The sequence below is a fragment of the Meleagris gallopavo genome, chromosome 3, assembly GCF_905368555.1.
Source record: "Meleagris gallopavo chromosome 3, MGAL_WU_HG_1.1, whole genome shotgun sequence".
NCBI lineage: Eukaryota > Metazoa > Chordata > Aves > Galliformes > Phasianidae > Meleagris > Meleagris gallopavo.
The window spans coordinates 31,597,091-31,612,411 of NC_139406.1; the positions used below are offsets into that span (position 1 = coordinate 31,597,091).

Genomic DNA, 15,321 nt, shown 5'->3' on the forward strand with positions numbered 1-15,321 from the left:
CATTCCTTGCTCACCTTTGGCATATATTTTTTTCTCCATTCTGTGACTTTCAATTGCTTGATTTTCTTTCCTACCAGTAGTAATGAGACCGGAAGATTATGGAATATTGTTGCTTGCTCACAGATCTCTTCCTTCTTACCCGACCTCTGCAGCACTCTTGTTCTAGTTTTGGTCAGTTCATACCCAGAATGAAGTAACCCAGAAGAAGCACTTACTTTGATGGTACTGGATAATAATTACATTATTTGGGTGGTTTTTTTTTTTATTTTTTTTCTGGCTTACATTTGTACACAACCAGTATTGACCAGCTGATTATGACCCTGACTCACCATTAGAACTTAATTTTAGATGTAGATGGTAAAGAGGCTGTGCTGGTAAAGAAGTGTTAAATTTCAGGAAAGAATCTTCATGGAGATTTAAATGTTGGATGCATGAGCTGGAATGTAAGAATATACTCAAATGTGCCAGCATGAAAAGGGCAGCAAGGTCATGAACTGACTTTGATTTACATATCATAGTGGTGGCACAGGAGTCTCTATTACCTCCCTTGAATACAAACCTGCAGAAGAAAAAGTACATAATTTCCAATGGCATTGTGCTAAGATATGTGGCTACAAAACTATAGTGGGTGCTGTGAAGCCTGCAAGAAAGCAAATTGGAATATTGAGTTGAGTTTGGGAAAGGTTTTAGAGAAAAGAGAAAGCTCAGAAATAGAAAACAAACTGTATTAATGAAGTCAGATGGGTTATGAAGAATAAGGAAATAATTTATAGACAGGACAAAGAAGGAAAGATAGAACTGGGAGGGAAGTAGGACTCTTGCCAGATACTGAGAGGTGTAAATGGAAGAGATGAGGCAATTAAGGGAAGAAAATAATTTAGAAGATACATGTTCAATGAGAGGGGAAAATCTGGAAAGCCTAAGCTTTGTTCAGACATTCTCAAAAATACTCGGAGAGAATAAATACAAGTAATGGAGTGCCAGTATTTTGAATGATACAAGCGCTTCTGGCTGGAAATAATGAGTTAAATTTATTTTTGAAAACAAATCACAATAAGGGAATTAAAATAGAAATTTGTGGTATTGAGATTTTTTTGAGGTTCTGGAAGCCTCCTAAGTGGACTTCAAACATTTCTGGGGACGAGCAACACATATACTATGTAACATGTATAACTTGATTTGATGGAAAAAAGATATGATGACTGTGCAAAGTTTTTCTTTCCCTTATAGCATTTATTTATTGATAGGTTTCTCACAGTTTCAGCAGTCATGAGTTAGAAGGATGTACCTGCATTCAAATATTCAGGGATGGACAAAAGCCTATGACTGCCTTGATTTTTAGGCACTAAACTTTCAATACTTTAGCTGTATTATGGATTCGCTGAAGAACTCAGTTTTCCAATGGTTTTAGCAGGATCACTGGGTGCTTAGTGGGAGTGGAAGCACTTGCTGCAGCAGACTTGCATCTAACTTGATGTGCTAACTTTTTGACAAATTGCTAATTACTTTATGATGCTGTATGTAGTTTGGTTTTTTTTTACAAGAAAAAGAAAAAAATATCCATTCATTAATGTGCTTGCTCACATTTAACAGCTGAGATACAGACAGTAAAATCATGGAGAACATTTTCACTTTTGTCTTCGTAGACAACACAGTTATATCATCAGGGATTTCTTTTAGCAGCCACTTTTGCATACTTGCTTAATTGACCTCTTAAAGACTAGTAAAGCAAGCGCAGGAATTATTGTTTCTCATTTTTTTTTCTTCTGTTTTTTATTATTAAAATGCAGCATAAAACAAAGCATCTTTAAGAATTGTTTTTCCAGTAATTTAATCCAGGCTATGAAATGCCAACCAAGCCAATGTTTGTTCTGTTTCCAGTTTCCGCAATCACTGTCAGGAGTATTATGAGGATTGACTGTCCCACTTAACTGCTATTATAGTTCTTGCTTTGTTCATTGCTGTTACTGCAGTACCTAGAAGCTCTGGTCATGGAACAGAACTCCATGTGAATGCAGCAGAAGGTGATCTCTTCTTAGTGGGGCTGTAGGAAAAGGTGAAAGGTTTTTTTTTGTTTTCAGAAGGCTTAAAAAAAAAAAATTAGTAGAAAGGGTATTGATATTTTCCCAGAGCCCCTGGTCACAGTATGTTCCCCAAAACCATCTCCATGGCTGAATTTTCATACTTCTGTCAAACAATCAGTCCACAGCCTTAACAGGATAAGATTGCAAAATTCATCCACACTGCTGGTGTTTTAGCATGGCCAGTGGAGGGACAAAGTGAAGGGACAGAACTGGCCTTTGATTTGGGGGTGTTTGGGGTAGTTGTGAAGCTGAATGCGAATTGATTATCTCCTATGAAAAAGTAAGTGAGAAATGTTGGTTGTCACAGCTGGAAAAAAAAAAAAAAAAAGGATGGACATATAGGAGGATCATAACACCAGCATTTCCATCAGAAACGCTGTTATTCGAAGCTTTCCCTCAAGCACTACATTTATTAGCATGAGATCTGTCTCCACAAGGGCTTTGCCCATGGTGTCTTACTAAATTAGGGCAGTTAGACAATGACTGCTAAAGCATCACCTAGGAACATGACATCTCCTGTTTCAGTGAGGTTAATCCCACATAATCTCAAAACACAAGGAAAGCTCTCAGTTTATTTGAGGCAGTCATTTGTTCCCAGAGGTAGACATGTTACATCATGTTTTCCAAAACTATCCAAGGCTTTTTTTTTTTCAGTCTGTAAAAAATGGTCTGAACCTAATGGAACACATTCTTGGGGTCTTCCATCATAGAATCTAGAATCACCAAGATTGGAAAACACCTCCAAGATCATCCAGTCCAACTGTCCACCTACCACTGATATTTCCCCTCAAATCTATGTCCCTTAGTAAACCATCCAAACATTCCATGCTGTATCTTCATGTGCTATTTAAGTTTTTACAACATTGTTCTCAAAACAATGCAGGGAGTAAGAGTGAGGTTGTTATGTCATGCCTCCCTATGGGTGATAGAAAGGCAGTTGGTGCTGGTCTGCAATCTTTTGTCTGTGCAGATGTTGTTTGCTATTGACAGGATCCCTCTTTGTGTTGTGACAGATGTGTGTCCCTTCAGTGGAAGGCTCTATTTCTTCAGTGCTTTCCTAACAGGCTTTTCTGTTTATAGAGCCCAAGCCCATTGATTCTACCTTATCCTTGCTCATAGAAAGCAGATGGGCATACCATTGAAGTAATGCCTGCATGACTTACAGGATTAGAATGTGGCCTGTGGTTTTCCAGATGCTTTGGGGTTAAAATGTTTAGCTTTTTATTACTTTATAAACATGTTTCTTTTAAGATGCTCCGCATCTCAGGGCTCCTCTGAGGTTAGTGTTCCATTCACCCCACAACACTGATAGCAGAAGCTGCTTCAATTGAGATCTGTGCTTTTATATAGCCATGGAATACATAGGCATTTTATTTTTATTTCCTAGGCCACAGTAATTATTAGCCTAGCTTCACACTTACAAAAATGATGAAATTTCACACTTTTGGTTTACAAACAAGAGCTTTATGTTTACACCAAATTTTGTCAGCATTTGTTAAGCCTCCTGTTTTCTTAACATGACTAATTTGTTTCTCCTGCTATTCAAAAAGCACTCAAGGTAATTGATTTGGAGATAACTTTCTCCTACAGCATATTTTAAATTCTTCTTTAGCCATTTGCATCACCAAGAGTCCAGTGGAAGCTGTGGCTCACAGAGACGTCTCTGCTGCCACCTCTTGTTCTGCTGGGGCTGCCCAGTACCAGCATGGTGCACAAATGGCAGGAATAGCTTTCTGCTCTGTTGTGGGCCCACTTCTCCCCCATGCACCCAGTCAAAGTTACCCCATACATGTGAATTTGATGCAAGAATAATACTATATGCTATGTCCTGTCTGCTTATTTGGTATCTATATGCATATATTGACTACACATACAAATATATAAATGTATGCATGTGTGTTCATTTGTATCATCACACATATAGCTGTAGCTTTTCACAGGCATTCTGTTCATCCGGCACAGTTGCTATGGCATCTGACAGACAAGTGTTTGTGTGATGAGACCAGTGACAGGGCAGCTGGGCAGTTGTTGGGCAGTTCTTTCAGCTTTGGCAGTCCACCAGATTACTTCAGACCTTTTTTTCTCCCTCTGAGCTTCAGTTCCCCCAGTGACAACATTTTTATTTGTGCACTGATTTTATATGTCGTTAAAATGTGGCTATATAATAACTAGTAATTGTTATTATATAGCTTATTTTCCCACAGTGTGTGTGGATGATTGTTCCATAAATCAATCTGAAATTGATCATAAATACTTAACTTTAGCTTGTATCCCTGAGCACTAGAAAATAACAAATGATGCAAGAGTGATTAATATATTCTAGTAAGCTAGTATATCCATGGTAACTCATACGCACTGTCTGATCTGTACCGAGACTGAATTTGACATCAGATGTGGGATTCGTTTTACAAAACTTCAGGTATGTTCTTGTGAGTCTAGGCTTCCTCCACTGCAAGTGGAGAAAGACGAAACCTTTGAGAGAATACTTCTCCCCCCTTATTTGGAAATGAAATTTCCTCCATTATCTCTCACTGTTGACTGCAGAGGAACCTGTGTTCTGACACCAGAACTTTTAACGAACTAACATAGGTGACAGGCATCTTATCTCTTATGTCTAAGCAGTTGACTTGATCATCTGGCAGATTTAGAAACATTTTCTGGATTGAATAAGGACTTAAAAATAACTTTGGATAGAAATATTGACAAAGCTTGAATGTCATAAAAACGGTGTTAGATATTTTATGAAGCACTAAATATAATTTAGGGTGGCAGAAGAATCTGTATGAAACAAATACTGAGCTTTGCAAAGAGTCATTAAAAGTTTGATGAAGTAGCATAAATAATGTGAAGAATGAGGCATAAAGATTTTTCTGATTTTATCTGTGACAGAATGAGTTTTCTCATCATAATTAAAAGCACGATCCATCGTGTTCAGTATTTATGGGAGTTTTCCTAGAAAGAGCAAAAGCTCAAGAAAGACTAAAGCAACCAGTTTAGAATAGCTTTAGAATTTATCTTCTTTGGTGTAATTTCCACACATTCAACATTTTGGAGAGTTTAAGAATATCCATGTGAGGTTACTGTTTCCCTCTTCCCGCTCCTCTTCCTAAAATTTTCCAGCGGAGTCCCAACTCAAAGAGAGCTGCAGAGCAGGGAAGGAACAATGCTTGCCACAATACTGGGGAGCCGCCGCCTTCAAAATCAACTTGAAATTCTCACTTTGATGAGGCAAAGGTTTGAAGTACTCCACAGACTTACAATGACATTTTCAAGCATGATCCAAGGAACTGGTCAGAAGTCTCATTGAAATATTTTTGGGATTCACACTGTGCATTCATTCAGACATTTGATAGCTTGTACTCTTTAGCAGTAAATAAGGGGATATTTGCTCAGGTTGAGTTCCTGCGCCTACTGAAATCAACAGCAAAACGTCCACAGACCTCAGTGAAATAGCTTGAGAAGGCAGAGGAAGCTTTAGCAAGCATAATGTGTGAAGTGTGGAGGACTATCTAGATCAAACTAGCAAAACAGCATGTTTGCATAGCATATACCTCTGTAAAATTTGCAGTGACTGCCTGGACAATTTCTGCTCTCTGGCCAGCATGTACCAGAGAGCAGAATCTCATCCTGGATGCAAAGTAGGAAGGGAAATAAAAAAGGAGAACAGGAAACAGAAAAAGTAAATTTTGAAAATAAGCATATAAAGAGGTCGGACTGGGCTGAGAAACTTCAAGGCTACAGTTAGGCGTTGAATATAAGTAGACAGAAGGCCATACTTGAAGAATGGCAGGTGGACATTGGAGACCTAGAGGTCTCCAGTTTGATCTTCTGAATCAAGCAAAGCTTACTGGAACAGGTTGCTGAGGCCTTTGCCCAGCGTGGGTTTGGACACCTTTGGGTACCCAATCCAATGTCCACACACCCTCATGATTTAAAAAAAATAAAATAAAAATTCCTTATGTCAAGTAGGAATTTAATGTTGCCACTGGTTTGTGTCGTGTGCTAGAGTGGCCTGGCACTTGGTTTGCTTCAGTATGTCGTTGTCTGTCGTGCACTTGGAGCCTTAAACAGGATGCAGTCCTCTAGGCATTGTCTCACAAGCCCAAGGAGAAGGCTAGAGAAACTTACCGTGGCCTGCTGGCTACACTGCTACTAGCACAGCCCAGAATTTGGTTGACCTTTGCTGCAGGGGCACACTGCTGATTCACATTTGGGTTGTGCATGTGGAACCTTAAGCCTTACACAGTGAAACCACTGTGTAGCAAGCTGCTGCCCAGCCTGTCCTGGTGCATGGGCTTGTTCCTTCCCGAATGTGGGACTTCACATTGACTTTGTCATACCCCTGGAAGTTTCTCATTTTTTCAGCCTGTCTAGGTGACTTCAAGTAGTCTTGTCCATCAGTGCCCTGATGGTTAGGCCCAGGTTGGTTTTACCTGTAGACTTGCTGAGAATACAAAGAAACCATGTATCAAAGTTCTTTACTGAGAAAGGTCTTCTTCTCATTCGAAAGGCTTTATGTCTTGTGAGGAATCAGAAACATAAATAGCTTCATATTATAAGCTTATAAATAACCTAGTGGTGAGAAATAGCTCTCTCTGAAGGGCAGTGCAGGGAGCCCGGTACCGCAGGGTGAAGTTAGTACCAGTTCATCAAGTGTCCATCATTGGGTAGAGCAGGCGGAGGACAGTTTCTTAAATCTTACTCTTGTGACTGTGTTTCAGGGTGAGTCAGACTTAAATATATAGATGGTGAGGAGTGGGTGTATGACTGATTGACTGTGAATCACAGCATCATAGAATCATTTGAGTTGGAAGGCACCATTAAAGGTCATCTAGTCCAACTCCTTTGCAATGAACAGGGACACCTGCACCTCCAACAGGGTGCTCAGAGCCCCATCCAACCTGACATATCTCCAAGGAAGGGCATCTACTACATCTCAGGGCAAACTGTGCCAGTACTTCTCTATCCTTACTGTAAAAAAAAACTTCTTCTTTATATCCACTGTAAATCTTCCCATCTTCTGTTTGAAAGGATTTCCCCTTCTGTCACAACAGACTGTGTTGAAGAGTCGGTCTCCTTTCTTCTTACAGCTCCCTTTAGATACTGAAAGACCACTCTCAGGTCTTCTCAGAGCCTTCTTTTTTCCAGGCTGAAGCTTATGTTAGGATAAATTGACCATGTGAGACAGTCTGTAACTATGGAAGTATATTTCTCAGTCTGAGTGTAGGAAAGGAGTTTGTTTTCTTTTAACTGCTCTCCCCTCCATCAGATGATTTCCAGTTTGCTGTCACGGCTGTGTGGCTGCTGTAACATGTCCAAACCGTTCATTTTAGAGTATTAGCTTTATTTTTGCTACCTGTTGCTTTTATGCACCGAATTTTTTACCCTTTCTGGATATTGCCAGAACTGCCAAATCATTCTCCTATTTTGTGTTCATGGTGACATTTCTCAGTATTTTCTGTCCCTTTATGGAAGATTGTAGGAGCAGCAATTCCCAAACTCTGAAAAGTGATTAGCAATTATTATTATTCTCTAAGTGCCTAATGGGGAGATTAAGACAGGCCACCAGGTGTTCAAGCAATACCACTTGGTGGCATGGAAATTCAACACTAGCTATTAAGTGGTGAGAAGAAGGTAAGTGCCTGCCCCTGGAGATACCAGCAATTATTTTGATGCATGCATTATATCCCATTTTCTCTGGTAATTTTTCTGCTATTTTTTTTTTAATGTTTCACCCCCTGATATAGGCATTTATCCTCATTTTTAGTAGCGGAATTTATATGTAACCACAAGATGAGTTTCTGTGAAAGGTATTTTTCTTGCACAGTCTGTGAAGTCACATTTTTAGCCCATCGTTTTGCATCTAACATGGCATATTTGTGTATAGCAGCTACGCTTCACATTCCAGGTTTAAAATAAGTAATAGCAAAATAGCTTAGGAGCTTAGCAAATGTTCTTCCCTAGCAAATCATATCGTTCACTTACACTGTCTTCTTTTCCATTTCAGGAGGTTGGAAGCATTATTGGAAAGGTCAGGAAATTACTTTTTCTCTTTATTGCCATGTCAAAATGTTGCATATCTGTACCCTTCATCAGCCCAGGCTAACTTTTTTCTCTTTCTTCAACAGAAAGGTGAGACAGTTAAGAAGATGCGGGAGGAGGTAAGATGAGCCTTGGTGTCTTCACTTGCCTTCCTTGCCAGGGAAATCAGGGTATGGAACGGTACTGCCATCAAGTGGACGGCTCTCTGAGCATCACCTCCCTGTTACACGCGGTGCTGTGCAAATGTGCTGGCCTAAATTAAGCACTGCCGTTAATGTCACTTCCTTATCACTGCAGCAGTCTGGAGCCCTTCGTTCCCATAGCAGTGTGCCTGCTGCTGTCTTATCTCGAACAGATTAGCCAGCATGATTGTGTGCATCCAAACCTCTCTGCCTTTCCCCAGCCTGCCAGCATTGCTCCTGTGTGCGTCACGGTTGCCCAGCAGGGAGCTCCCATAATCTGAAACCAAGCTTTAGAGTGATGCTATGTGAAGTGTGAGGTAGACTCAACCTTCAGCAGAGATGGAGCTGGATTTCACATGCCAAAGCATCCCTCAGCTATGTCTGGGCACAGACTTGACTTTTCCTCATTTTGCAGCAGTCAGTAGTGTTTGGACAGACTAGACCTGCACACCAGCCATTCACATCCTTTGAAAAGGTTATAAGCACAAAGAAGCTAATGGAGGCAAGGCTCTGCATAAACTTTAATCTCGCCAGTTGTTGTAGACCTCTTTCTCTATCCCAAAGCAAGCTGCAGCATCTGTAGAGAATTATGCCTCATGTCCTGCACATCAACACATCTAACCTGCACACATCCTTGAAAGTTTCCTTGTTTGAAATATTGGCTAAAAGCAGGATTCAAAAGAAAAATCCTGCTGCTTGAAACTTCAGGAGCACAAGATGTACAGAGGATGCCTCAAGAAAAGTTAGTTTGGTTCTGGTATCTCCGCTGTACTTTACTATGTCACTTGCTTTGTTATTTTGTACACTGATAGGTGGTCTCTGGCAGAAAAATCTCAGCATACTTGGAGTGAAGAAAATTATGAGATACATCTTTAAACATACACTACAGGGAGTTCATTTTCAGGCTGACTGAATTCAGAGCTCTTCTGTTGATGATGAGAGGTTTCACTCATGTTTTTATAAATAAGTATAATTGTTAAGATTTAAAAATAAAAAGAGGGAAAAAAAACAGTTTTGAATATACTAGGTAACCTTTAGAGTCAATTAAACACATTATAATCTAATTTTTAATTATGATCACAGGTAGATATCTTTGGGGTTAAGCTGGCTGCATGTAGGGGAAACTGTCATTAGAAAGTGTTCCTGATTTCTGAGTCAAACATCTTAGAGAAGTGTTATAGTTCCTGATCAGTTTTTCAAGGTGAATATAAAATATTCTCCTCGAAAAGCTACTGTCACTTATAGATAATTGCAAGCAGTTTGGTTTTTCATTTTATAAAAAGGAATTGTATGCCTCTTTACTACTAACAAGGACTAAGCGGTTGTGTTTCCAAGCAGTGATAACTCAGTCCTTCTTTTAAATCACTGACTCCTTCAGTCCTCCTTTAAAAACAAATCATAGTTGTATTTTGACTTCCCTGGTAGATGTGGTAATTTGCAAGCCAACAACAAAATGCAATGTTGACTTGCTCTGTCATCAGAGAAATGTCATAAAAACATGATTCTGAAGTACAGACCTCCCCAATCTGTGCCCTGCAATCATTAACTTTCTACACAAATATTGGACATTCCCACATAGTCTATGGTCGTTCTGACCAGAAGTGTACTGGAGGGCCATGCGACAGTTGAGGCCATATCACAAGCAGCTATTCCCAGCTGTGCTTCTGCCTGGCTCACTGCAGAACAGTATCCCAAGGACAGACTGTAATCCCTGCAACCAAATGCTGCTGCCAGCTGAACTCACCCCAGGCTTCATCTCCTTCCTGATAGAACTGTGGTGTTTGACTGAGACAATCCCCACTTAGATTCACCTGTCAGAAGAAATATCTGCCAGCCTTTCTATTCTATGAATACCAAGTGGATCTGCCAGCAAACACCATGACAGCTAGATTTTTCTGTTAGTTAGTGGTGTGGGTATTTTGCTGCTGTGATTGGTTGTTGTCACTTGGGGAAATAAGCTATCTTAGTGTTCAGCAGCAGTACACAGATGAATAAAGGCTCGTGCACACAGCACATAGCTGGTTTGTGGTAACTTTGGAAGCAAAGGGTTTCAAGCTAGGACAGGGGAGATTTAGGTTAGATATAAGGAGAAAGTTTTGTACAGTCTGAGTGGTGAGGCACTGGCACAGGTTGTCCAGAGAGGTGGTGGATGCCTTGTCCCTGTAGACACTCAAGGTCAGGTTGCAGGGGACTCTGAACACCCTGATCTGCTGGAGGTGTTCCTCTTCATTGCAAGGGAGTCAGACTCGATGGCTTTTAAGGGTCCTTCCAGCTCAAATGATTATATGATTCTACGAACTCATAGTATCTCACGTTTGCTGGAGGCCTGCATCCTCATGGAGGTCAGCGTCTCTGCATCAGTTGATGCTCTGATGACTTCTTAGGCTGCATTAACTCATTTCCGTGGCTGAAACCTCAGAGGAGGCACAGGGTTTATCTTACCTGAACTGGATTTGATTATTACATCCACTGATAATCCTATTAAGCATATTTACATCTGATTTAGGGGTTTTCTCTGCAGTGCTACAGTAACATATAAGGGAATAAGTATACCTGAGAGCCATGCTCCTTAGTCTCTCAGAAGCAGTTTTCCAATTTCTTCCTGCAGGCTCCTTGCTTTAAAGGAGATAACACCATCCCCATTGCGTGTCCTACCAATAGTTCTTTAGAGGATTATTTTGTGCATATTGAGTAAATTCCCATGACACAGAGCTAAAAGGAACCATCCCATATTCCAAAGCAATGCCCCAGCTAGACATATCAAGCACTGTATTTGAGTCCAGGCTTCAAAGTATTGATACTCCCTGAAGAAAAGAAGCTTGTCTGAAATTCTGCAGCTCCAGTCCTCTTTAAGGTTAGCTTTTCAGAAGCAAAAACTTCATAATGTAATTATTTGTACCTTTGAGTTATAGAGGTGCTATTTGCATACTGTGATGAAAGCTGGTTAAGTGTTTACTGAGACAGAACTTGGCTTCCCACAGTTAGATGAATCTTTGGAGTGTGATCAGTTTATGCTGAAATTATATATGTTGAGGCTACAATTGTAGGCGAGTGAATTAGATGCCTCAAGATATTCCTTCCCAAACTATATCCCTGCTCTTGCTTACTTTTCTCCCCAGGAAGTATAAAATTGAAAAGTGTTTGTTCTTTTTGACAGAGTGGGGCTCGAATCAATATTTCCGAAGGCTCCTGTCCAGAAAGAATTGTGACCATAACAGGCCCAACAGATGCAATTTTTAAAGCTTTTTCTATGATTGCACTAAAATTTGAAGAGGTAAGCAAATAAATAAATAAATAAAAATTCTCTCTTGAAGTTGAAATACAGATACAAATGTTTGAATTTTCTCATGTTTGCTTTAATGTTAAATATGATTTGTTTAATGTTCTATTTAATAGCAATGAAAGTGGTTGTATTTTTATAAAGGCTTTTGGCAGTAACACCGAAGAAAAATAATGGGTCAATTTACAAGCTGTTTGATCATTTCTTTTGCTTTTTGGAGGCTTCAGGGAAAAGCAATTGCTTCTAGTAATGTGCACTAATGGTAAGAAAAATGTCTTAGAAAATGTCTGGTCCCGTCGTGAGTATGATTTGCAAAAAATAATTGCCTAACTTTTAGCTCTGTTTTTATCTGATTCCATTTGGTATTGATGTAAATTTTACATACGTCAAAATGAGTATATAATTCATTCAACTAGAAAATTTTTATTTTAAAGACCTATGTAATTACTAATTACCATATTTAAGGATTGGCTTTTAAAATTAATTATAATGAAGGCACTAATAGTAAGTGAGGCAAGGGAGTGCTCAATTTACCGTAGAATTACCATTCCATGCAGATATGTATCTAAAGCGCTCAGATCTCCTCAAGTTTCATGGATCAGCTGCAGTTAGATTTGGTCACTGCTTTAACAGGAAACTTAAAAAAAAAAAAAAAAAAAAAGGGAAAAAAAAGGCAGCAGGCTGCCAAACATGAACCCTGTTCACATAGGAGAGGACTTGACTCCCTCTGCTTTTGAAAATCACTCATCCAGGTGTCTCTCCTGTCCTCTGTGGGAAGCAGAAGCTCCTGCGGAAGGCAATTCACCTTCTCCTGAAGGAATTGCCTGCAGAGAAGTGATGATGGGGAATGCCAGTCTGTAGCTTTGTTTACCTTTGGTGATTATTCAAATTTAGAGCAACAGGATCAGAAGAGAGTTTGTGGGTCATCAGGTACAATTGTCTGCAGTATGTCTTGCAATCCCCTTTATGGCATGATCAAAAACTACTTTATATTTTTTCAGTTCCTGATATTAGATTCACAACCTCAGTTCTCTGATACCTGGATGCCTTCTCTCTCCCCATGGAAATTTATTCACAAGTAGTTCTTATGGCTTTGTTCGTGCACCAGCAGCTGCTGCTAATTCTTGCCTTTCCAGTCCTGAGGTTTCCTCTCAGACATTTTTTTATAAAACAGCTTTATCCCCTCACACTTCTGCTTTTTCCAGAATAAACGAGCCAAGCTCAGTCTTTCATGAAGGGCACTCCCTTTGTACCTTTGCAGTCTGTGCTAAATGCCTATGTTAATTGTGAACAGGTTGCAAATGAAGTTCCACAGGGGTTTAATTAATGGCATTAAATGTCCCCTGGGCTGGCTATCATGCTAACACAATCCCATCCCTGCTGGCAATGCCTCACCCCCACCTAGGGTAACATTTTGTTTGTAACTGCTCTGGGGCTGTGATGTACCCAGCTCATCCTCAGGCGTGTTCATTGGGAACTTCCTAAATCTCAGCAGACCATCTTATTAGTCCCCAGGCAAATGGCTCTTCTTTTTAATACTGGAAATGTTAATCCCGTTTCATCCTCCTCCACTCTTTCGTGATCTTTCAGATCTTCCTATGTAATATTACAGTTGTTCAGTGTGTTGATAAGATACCTTGGATTTATGGCACAGCACATTTTTTTTGTTTGTTTTCTTTACCAGTTTTTAATGAGATAATGCTGACTTTGAGGTTGAACCTTGCAGAACTGCACAAGCAATTATCTGTAGTACCGTTGTAAAACCATCTGTTGTCATCTCTGTCAGAGTTTTATCTCCTTGCCCATTTCATACCTATCTCTGTTCCTTCTATAGATTATGATTCTGTTTCATGCACAGCATCATACCAACACGCTGCAATTCAGAGAGAGCATCTTCTCTGCATGAAGAGCGTGTTCTCCTTACGATCTTATCCTGCAGAGTGCTGTGGGAATCTCTAATCCCTGCCAGTTCCCATCAAAATGAGTACCCAGTAGAAATAGCATCGCATTTCTCATAAAAACATTGAACACCACATAGCGTTAAATACCTGACCCACCCCACCTCTCCAAAAAAAAAAAAAAAAAGCCAAACTTACCATGATATTTTTGATAGGCAAAGAAATGTGAACTTCAGGCATTAGAGTGGATTTTATGCATATTTGCGCTCAGATCTTAGAGGGTAATCTGGACCCTTAGCATTGATTTTAGTAAGAATATTGGCACTTAATACAGAACTCATGCATCATATGTATTCTGAAGTGTCTGTATTTCATTTTTAATATAATTGGATGCCAGAGTATTTGAAAGAACAGCGGTAAGGAAAAATGTCTCATAAAATCAGTTTGGTTTCCTGTAATTATTCCTTTCAATACAGTGAGGTAACTGTAATGCTTTAGAGTCAAAATGAAATACTGTTTCAGAACTTAGAATCGAGCTGGCTGCCCAATGCCATTTCTTATACATATCTTACTACTGGAGATTTCTTAAGCCAGTTATGGAATAGAAAATCCGACAATGGAATATCACTCTTGCTATAAAATATTCTTTTTACTTATACTAAGAAATCTGAAGATCACCAGTGTGATAATTGCTGCATCTATATGTAGCAAACAGCAGTGTAAAACTCCACCAAATATTGTTTTATGGGCTATCTGTCCCACAAGATGTGAGTTGTACATGAGCCAGAATACTCTTGAGTTTTCAGCTAGAAATGCTACAAAAAAAAAAAAATTGTGAGAACTTGCTTTAAACTCTGTGTATCAAATCTTGGTATGGGAAAGAGGGGAGGAATTTGTGATTAATTTGTTGAGTCTGGAAGGAAGAATTGCTTCAAACACGTGAGTTTCCTTTTGTTTGCCCAGACGTGGTTTTCAGATAGTAGCTGTGGCTCAGTTGTGTGAGATGTGGTCCGGACACAAAGTCAGGGTTGGAACTAGATGACCTATAAGGTTCCTTCCAACCTAAGCTATTTGATGATGCTTCTGTGATGAAGTGCTGCTGCCAGAGTTTTTTTCAAGCATTTATGTTAAAGTACAGCTAGGCCTGCCTCTTTTAACTCTCCTACACTGAAAATATAAACTGTGCAAACTAAAATATGTGTATTTAAGTGGCATTTTATGCAACAACTAAAAGAGAGAAGGAAGATTTTATTTTTGTATTCATTGTGTATGTCCAAACATTGTGCCCCCAGAGTTTTTGCTCTGTGCAGCCCAAAAACCAGCAGGTGTCAAGAGCTCTTAGGATGAAGTTGGTCCCAAGTCTCAGTGTAGGCTATGTTTAAACAATCGCATGAAAAATTGACTATTTCCATCCCTGCCTGTGGAAGAATAATGTATAATACTCCGTTTTACACATAAATATTTGTTCAGCCCTTTTATGGTTGGAGAAAGCTCTTGTAACAGCTCTGAACATGAATCACTTCCTTATCAATGTGACTGATACCCATCAGGGATCCTAGATGAGGAAGACAGGAGGAAAACCATGCAAGGTCCAACTCTTATGTCTTTCAAAGGCCTGAGGAGATGGATGCAGTGCACAGAAAGTTAGAGGCTAAAGAAACAAATATTACAGTTCAAAATAAAACTGTCCTGCAAGAATTTTTCCAGCCAGCACTACTTTGGGAACATGCAGTTCTGGAGGGGATCTTTTTGCTCACTCATCTTTTCTGTGTTTTTAAGCTGATCTGATGCCTTTATCAGTATGTCACTGAGATTCCATGGTTAGGTTTGACTAC

The 15,321-nt window shown here is 39.6% G+C and overlaps 1 protein-coding gene across 13 annotated transcripts in view; it reads left to right on the forward strand.

The window, feature by feature from the left end:
• LOC100547566 (poly(rC)-binding protein 3-like) overlaps positions 1-15,321 on the forward strand; it is a 472,557-nt gene that overhangs the window by 427,646 nt on the left and 29,590 nt on the right. For all 13 annotated transcript variants that reach the window (XM_085220561.1, XM_085220562.1, XM_085220559.1 and 10 more), the window contains 3 exons: positions 8,092-8,115; positions 8,213-8,245; positions 11,466-11,582. In XM_085220561.1, the coding sequence (XP_085076687.1) occupies positions 8,092-8,115; positions 8,213-8,245; positions 11,466-11,582 (174 nt within the window). The remainder of the gene's footprint in view (positions 1-8,091; positions 8,116-8,212; positions 8,246-11,465; positions 11,583-15,321) is intronic.